General features: G+C 35.5%; 1 protein-coding gene across 1 annotated transcript; it reads right to left on the reverse strand.

Annotated features, from left to right (window-relative positions):
• Positions 1 to 1,775: 1,775 nt before the first annotated feature.
• On the reverse strand, positions 1,776 to 6,662 carry SOSTDC1 (sclerostin domain containing 1). Its single transcript, XM_036065770.2, has 2 exons — positions 6,275 to 6,662; positions 1,776 to 3,772 (listed from the first exon to the last, which is right to left on the reverse strand). The coding sequence occupies exons 1-2, from the start codon at positions 6,483 to 6,485 to the stop codon at positions 3,357 to 3,359; spliced, it is 627 nt and encodes a 208-aa protein (XP_035921663.1). The 5' UTR covers positions 6,486 to 6,662; the 3' UTR covers positions 1,776 to 3,356.
• Positions 6,663 to 8,543: the final 1,881 nt, after the last annotated feature.

The raw sequence follows: 8,543 nt of genomic DNA on the forward strand, positions 1-8,543 counted from the left end.
TACTAATTTGATGTTGAGCTGGAGTAGATTAAGATTCAGTCTTTTTTTTAATTTAAAAGAAAGTGACTTAATTTTCATTGCTTTTCAAAAAATACACAATAAAACATGGCTGATAGAGTATTGTCAATTAGCAGTTATTTGTAATTAACATAAATGAATAAATATAAAGGATTTGTAGTTAAAATATTTTTTTTTGCAACTAGATATTTCCAAAGGCTCTATGTATGTCCATGTTTAACTTGGGTATAGCACACTACATGTATTATTTATTTGCATATGTGCTATTAATTTTCCTTTCATTCTTGTTATTGACATCTATCTATGCCTCTAATGCATGTATAAATATCAATATTAATATCTATCTTCTATTTATTGAGCCTCTTGAAAAAGTACTTTATTCATAGTGGCAAAAATAAATTTGGTAACAAATCCTTTATGAATAGATATTATGAATGTGAACTGGAGGTCAGACTCTGCTAAAATTATCACAATTCACCATTTTGAAATGATAGTTACTAAGGCGAGAAGACAATTATGCAGAGTTTAATTAGATGAGAATATGTGAGTTAACCAGAGGGAAAAAAAAACCCTGAAATATAATCAGCAATTCAGATGCAAGTGCTTTTTAGCATTTTAAAATAATAACTATAAAGCTACTCTTTCTGTTGACTTTTAATTTGCACTTCTCTGGAAGCCTGATTGTATCCTAGGCCTTTCTTATTGATTGCTGACCTTTTCCTCTCATTTGATGTCAAATACCATGCAATGAATGCATCATCAATGTAACAAGGCCCAAAACAGATTAGTAAATTGAATGTGACCATGAGAAATAGATCCAATTCTTGACTTAGCAGAGACTACAGAAGTCTTACTTATAATCTTCTTTTATTCCATTTTATTTTTTCTAGTACTTTCATTTACCAATTCACGATTAGCAATTAAATCAGTGATGATTTTAGCATATTATCACCAAAACTTTTGTTTCAATGTTTTCTTATGAAAGGGCAGCAACATAGTCTTGATTGTGAAAAGCTATTGTCAGGTCAAGTCCTTTTTATGCCTCAGATTTTGGAACACAAGTTTTTAAGATTAACTCTAAGGCCATCCACTAAAGGTGCTATCTAGTTGAGATGGAAGAAATGACTAAAGTGTCTTAAATTTCTATTATATTAAATATCCTATATGGAGCAATGATAAGCAACTGAAATAGACATATGGAACAATATATTTTTGGTATATTCAACCTATGATATATTATCATGAATGTCTCAAATATTAATATGATGGTATAATATGATATAGTTTAAGATCTAGTTAGTAAGGCTGGAAGATAAATCAATAGTGGACTATTAATTGTCACTTTATCTAATGGTACAATAGTTAGCATTATTATAAAATCTAAAGATGTCTTCTGTCTTTATATATGTTGAGACTCTTCTACCTCTCATAGGAAAGGGACAATATTAATGTTTTTATTTAACTCACTGTGCCATGTGTAATATACATGTGACTTTTAAACTTGCAATTACAAAGAATACAACCTGCTACAAAAGAGTGCCAAGGACCCCTTCATGCTCAGAATCCAAAAGGGAAAACCCAGAAGATCTTATCAGTACATAACCAAGCTCCTTTGGTTCTCATTTGGAGTTATGGGATCAATCATTTGATTGAATTGGCACATCAGTCATTTATATATACATATAAATATATGTATATGTGTGTGTGTGTACATATATATATATATATATATATATATATAAAATCTGGTTCAAGACTTGATTATGTTGCTTAATATTATAACATGCCAGACTTGAAAACATTGAAAAATTAGTTTTTGTTTTCTTTGTTGTTTTTGTTTTATTTGTTGTTTGGGGTGCCATGCAATAGTATTCAAAATTCTCCCAAGATACGATAGTGATTTTTTCACAATTCTTTTCTCAAACTTAGCTGCATGTTGGGATCACCTGGAAAACCTTAAAAACTGCTGATATCTGATTTCTACCGCCAGAAATTATGACGTAATTTGGATGACAGCCTGGACATTGGGTCTTAAACTATCTCCTCCAGGTGATTGTAATGGGCAGCAGACCTGGCATCATGGGTGTATATAAATATGATATTCTCATTACAACTCACTGCTGGATTGCCACTTAACTTTTTAAATCATCCCTTTGCTGAAAAGATTGTCTCTCTTCCTCTCTCTCCCCTCTTACTGCAGAACTTTCTGTCAAAACTGAAATGTGACTTATCAAAAAAATCAGTTACCCTGCCACATATATTCTAATTTTTGTAAACATGTACCTTTTCCATACATGTTAAAGGCAAGGACAATAGCTTTTAGCGGTGTTTATTTTTGTTAAAAGAAACTGATGGAATTGAAGGTTAAATCACCTTCTGATTGCACAGATTAAACAAAAAAAGTATTACATATTTCAGCTTTACAAAGCATCTTATTGATTTAAAAAGATCCATACTATTGATAAAGTTCATGATGTCACATATATGTAATAAGGAGACTAAAATATTTATTTTACATATCTACAACATGTATTCTCATATTTCTAGATCAACCACAAATCATACAGGAAAATATTTAGGTACATGGAAAAGCTTCAAAACATAAAAAATTAACATTTTGAAAAAAATCACATGTGAAAGCTCATTAAATAATAACATTGACAAATAAATAGTTCATCAGTTTTACTTATTAGCTGCTGCCATGCATTTCTGGCATTCCATTCTAAGCAAGGGTCAGCATGCAGGGTATAATTTCATACTATGAGACTGTCAAAAGCTACAGGGCTGATTTTTGAAGTGAAATGTCACAATATCTTGCCCTCTTTCAAAGATCACTCATGGCTGCTAAACTGTTCCCATGAAGATTACCAAAAAAAAAAAAAAAAAAAAAAACACCTTTCTGAAGTGTTACTGTGAAGATTCGTGGCAACTATTTTTTTTAACTTTTTAATTTTGAAGGGGTTTTTTGGGGATGGGAGTGGGGATGGGTTGGGGAGTGGAGGGTAAACAAGAAGCCCTTTTCTGTTTTAAAAAGTAGTGATTCAGTGATGTATACAGTACCACCAGTCTTTCGAGAACCATGGGGAATTAAAACTACAGGTTGCCTGGGATTTAAATGCAAATCGCCCTCTTGGATATGCATACATCTTGAAAAACTGGAAAAGGAAAAGCTATTCCCAAAGAAGGTCCTGATACTTAGGACAGCTTGGTGGGTTTGATCAAAGCAGAAAGCATATATTTTCAAGTAACAGAATAGCAATGGCAGGCTCGAGTCTTCCAAGCAATCGAATCTGTAAAGCAGATGGTTACGAGTCAGTCTAGTTTGGAGAGTCTGAGTCCTAACTCAGGCTGTGCTTGCTGGATTTGCTGGCTCTTTTCCGCTCTCTGTGGTGCTGGGCTGGCTTGGCAGGCGACATGCTCTCAAAGTTGTGACTGGACTCGTTGTGCTGCCGAGTGTACCTCTTGCATTTGCAGGCAGTGACCACTGTGATCTTGTAGGTGCGTGTGCTGCCATCTTGGCACTGCAGCTGGATTCTCTGGGTACGCGTTTTGTCATTGACACACCTCCATTCCTGGGAGCTCCTCCTGCTCCAGTACTTTGTTCCATAGCCTCCTCCAATCCAGTTGGGGAGCACGGGCAGGGGCAAGCACTCGCCAGCACACACCAGCTCTTTCAGAGGGCTGATGCTGGTGCACTGGCCATCAGAGATGTATTTGGTGGAACGCAGTTCCCGGCAACCCACTTGAACTCGAGCTGCAGGAAACAGAGAAAAATGCACATTGAAGACAAGAAGCAAATGAACACTTAAAAAAAAAAAAAAAGTAATCTGCAATGACAAAAATTGTATCCAAATGATAGCAAACTGTTAAATAGAAAGCAAACCCCTATTTTATTTTCACAATGCAAAAGTCTGCCCGGATGATTATAGAGATACTTTCATGAAAATTATCGGTTTACATGGCTATACATCTTTTGAAACAAAATAAACGAGGCCTGATTTCTGTTTTCATGGATAACATTAGCTAACTGCTTACTAAAGTTTTCGAAAATCCCATTTTTTTTAGACTTACTCCCCAGCAGGGGTTAAGCAGTTCTTACACTTGTGTAAAATATTCGTTCTTCAGTAAGCTAAAAAAGAGCATAATGTTCTTTTTCTCACAGGTCGTATCAGTTAATATTTGCAAGTGCTTTTAATTAGTTTTTTTTAATCTACTGGGAAAATGTGGAAAGTATTTAAATATTGTGTACAATGCATATGCTCTCTACAATATTTTGTTTCAATTAAAAATTCAGCTGCAGAGACTCATACATACGTATGTGTACAAAGTCTGACATTTTGCATATCAAATTTAATAACTACATTTTAAACATAAATTCCCAAGCTATCTTTTAAAAACAAATATTAAAATGTTTGAAATGCAAAATGTCACTACAACTCAAAATTTGAAGAATATAAAAGCTCCCAAATCAGGAACGTATGGTTGCCATAACAACTTGGCTACATTTCCATGAATTTTATGGCAGAAAAATGCCTAACATGTCTGATTTACAACTGCAAAAGGAACCATGGTGTGTTCGTTTCCTGAACATTGGTCATGGCAAACTTTTTGTTTAGTTATTTGAATTTGGTAAGTATGTTCTCTAATTGGCTGTTTCTGGTTACGTGCCTTATGTAATTAAAGCAAAAATTAATCTTGAGATATTTGAGTTTTCCTCTCCATTGCTTTGTTATCTAAACTCGAGGAGACTGGCCTATAACAAACTTGAAAAGAAATCAAAGCTTGTTAACCAGAAAGAATGTTTATAAGTACAGACTGCCGAAATTCAAAAGATAAAAACTCCAAGGATCATTGAAGTGGCCTTGCCCTGAAGTGGAAAACTGAAAGCTAATTTGAAGGAGATACTGACTTAGGAGTTGTACTTTGTCTCTAAGCCTCAGTACTTTGGAGGTGAGAGATGTAGCCTAAAGGGATGCAGTAGTTGTAAGACAATTTATGTAGCTACACACACATCCGTACACAGTGCGGGAGTAAAATGAAAGAGCAAACTAGTTGGCTGGTCAGTGTGCTCTGCCTGTGTGACTGATTCCAGCTTCCCTTCCTACATCTGCCTTAGGAATGCACCTGGAAACAGCCAGAGATGATTTTGACTTGCCTAGCTTTTTGTTCCCTGTGTACACAGAGACTCGGCTTTTTTGCAGTGACAGCTCATTGACAATGAATACCCACCCCATTGCTCGGTAATCTAATAATAAGCAGATCCTTCCTGTGTACCTAAAAGCAACTCTCTTCATGAAAGTCAAAACACCTTGGTTTTCTCAGGAAGACATTAATAGTCATATTTGCTTTGCCTTTTTCAAGGTCAAAACTACTTTTAGCAGTTGAATGGAGTTGAGATGGAGCAAAAGACGTGGGTCAGATTTCCTGGGCACTGTTTCTCTGTGTCTCTCTTAAAACCTGATTGTTAGCATGGGAACTTTTCTTGAAGGAAAGAAGTGAAGCAAAAGTTAGGAGAAGAAATTTGAATCCCTCCAACTAGTGGTTCATTAGTGTGTCAGTTGGGCAAACAGAAGAGAAAACAAATAACTTGCTGTACAAAATAGTATTGTCCTGTTATTATTTTAAAACTAAAGTCACAGAAGTTTCCCCAGTCTTTCACAGAAATACACAATTACCCAAATCTTGAACTGGTTAATAAGAAATTATCGCAGAAAAATATGATTCTCCAGTATTTTTAGATACATCTCTCTTTTACACTGATCATCATCAAAACTCTCAACTATTTCAGTGGACATATTTTAGAAATCTGTGTGAACCATTTTTTTTCCCAGAAAGCCTGTGATTTCCTATACATACTTTGCTTAGTTATGTTTATACACTTTACCACAATTGCACATGTCCTGAAATACACAGAAACCAACCTGAGTTTCAACTATCCAGAACAACACTTTTTTTAAAAAATTCTCATTTTGCACGATTTTTAAAAAGCGACAGTTTAATTCCTAGAAACATTTTCTTTTTTGGATGCTTGATAGAACTTAAGTCCACGCCTGCATTATCAAACCACTGTTTCAGTTATATTAACTTTGTAGGGAAGAATGCCAATCCACACATGCAGTAGATTACTCCCAGATTGTTTAGCAAAATATACATGGTTCAGGTTAGTTAGCAATGAAACAATTCTATAGGAATGTGAGCTAATGCTACCATAAAAAGAAAAAAAAAACCCAAATCCAGGCAAGTAAAATACACTTACTGTTCCGATCCAGTCCAGTGTTACTGAAATGCCTGCCTCCATTTCTGGCTTGATTCATCGTGCTGTTGCTGCTGGTGTTGGAACCAGCTGGAACAGGTTTAACCACATGTGAATAAAGGATTTCTGTGGCATCATTTTTAAAAGCCAAACAGCTTTTCATTAGGATGCATGCAAGGGGAATGAGATAGAAATGAATGGCAGGAGGAAGCATGGTGAGGAGAGGATTTGCTTGGCTGGAGAGCTGGTTAATTCCTTTCCTTCTGCTTCTTCTGCACTGTAACTGTGAAATTCCTCCTCAAGGTCCCCTTTATATATCCAGTGAGGTTTGGCGTTCATTCAGGTGTAAAGTTGTATAGAGCTTCAGAGTGAAAACACAGAGAAGGGGTGGGATCCCTACATGACCCTGCAAAAGAATTTTACCAATGGAAGAGAAGACTACAGAAAAGGAGGAGCTTGGTATACAAATTGCCTGAAATTTCAGAGTTGGGCTTCATCAGTTTCTGGGAGCGAAAGCAGCCAGGCACATTCTATAGCAACTCCAGAGTATCTCCCTCTCTGCCATTTCCTCTCCTGAATCTAGCTCACATTCGGGTTTAATTTAAATGAGAATGCACTGCTGTTCATTTGAAGAGATTTACATTCCCACAGTTGTTCTGTACTCCCCTCAGATTTTACAGTATTGAGGGTAGGAGCGGTTTCGTCCCACATAATAGGAGGAATTCGTTTGAGTTTTGTGGGACTTGCACGAAGCACCTATTAAACATATTTTGTTTCTCAAGAAGCAAACCAATATATATATATTTTTTCCTTTTAAAGTATAAGGCACACGGAGCTCAAATCTGCCCCCTGGACACACTTTAATAATGCAGCTTTGATCTGCGTGAGCTGCTGCTCTGCTAGGTAAATTATTGCCAGGGGTTCTGTGTGGAGAATAATGAGCATAGCTCTTTCTGCATTAAAGTAGCTACTATCAATTTTCATCTGGAAAAATATGTCACAATCATGAACATTCATAGCATGATTTTGCATGAGAAAAGCCATTTCTGACAGATTATGGCTTAGCAAATTCAAAATAATTTTTGCTAGGTTTTGCACGTGCTGCATAACACACGTTCTACCTGTATTTACTAAGCATTTTGTTCATTGCTTCCTTTGACTCCGCTGCCCACATAAGAAATGAGTACTTTCCTGAACTTCTTTATCCACACCTGCAACAGATGTGCCATTTACACTGCGATTCTCCATTCCTTAAAAAAAAAAAAAAATCATGAAATTTCATCTGATTTATGGGACATTTTGACTGGAATAATTACACACTCTGAACCCTCTTTGCAGTTTTAGATCTATTTTTGCCCTTTGTGTGGTTACAAAAATGACCTCATAGCATGGATATTTTGTATCTCTTATCCTTTATAAACTTTTAACAGCTATCTTATCTATCTACTTATCTATCTCTCTACCTACCTATTACTTGCCTATCCATGCTGCCAAGTGGCACTATTGACAATGAGGAATAGATAATTCTTTGTTGTGGGGTGCTGTTCTGTGAGTTTAGCCGCACACCTGGCTTCTACCCTCTAGATGCCATTAGTATAGCCCCACCCCCTCCATTATAACAAAAAATGTCTCCAGCCTTTGCCAACTATCCCCCGCAGGCCAAAATCACCCTAGTGGAGAACTACCGATTATCTATCCATCTATCTCACTATAAAAAGAAAGTAAAATTAAGAATAAAAGACTAATTATTTAATAACACTAAGAAATTACGAGGGTTTTTTAGAAGAAAAGTATTATTATGGTTTTGTTATTTAAAGTCAACTACTTGTCTTTTAGAGGTAGATACTGAAATATTCTTCGATGAAATGATATGATGTCTGGAATAAACTTCAAAAATAATTTGGGAAGGGATTAGTTAGAAGTGTGGGTGAGGCAAGACTGGTTTAAAATGTAGTTATTAAGTTTGATATGCAAAATGCCAGACTTTGCACACATACGTATGAGTCTCTGCGGCTGAATTTTTAATTGAAACAAAATACTGTAGAGAGCATATGCATTGTACACAATATTTAAATACTTTCCACATTTTCCCAGTAGATTAAAAAAAACAGTGGTTGTTAGGGTTAATGGTTGTTAGGACTGGATGGTGGATATTCTATTGTTTACTCTTGTGTATACTCAAAATTCTACATAATCAAAATTTAAAAAACTAAAGTAAAACAATTCAATTTAATGTGTATGGCTTAATAACAGTCAGATCCCTATCCTGACG

Source organism: Halichoerus grypus, chromosome 12, assembly GCF_964656455.1.
Source record: "Halichoerus grypus chromosome 12, mHalGry1.hap1.1, whole genome shotgun sequence".
Classification (NCBI taxonomy): Eukaryota; Metazoa; Chordata; class Mammalia; order Carnivora; family Phocidae; genus Halichoerus; species Halichoerus grypus.

Excerpts from the sequence above, each read along its gene's own strand:
- SOSTDC1 (XM_036065770.2), bottom strand. The coding sequence starts at position 6,485 with ATGCTTCCTCCTGCCATTCATTTCTATCTCATTCCCCTTGCATGCATC. Across the intron at positions 3,773-6,274 it reads CACTGGACTGGATCGGAACA|CTCGAGTTCAAGTGGGTTGC; the intron begins GTAAGTGTATTT and ends TGTTTCCTGCAG.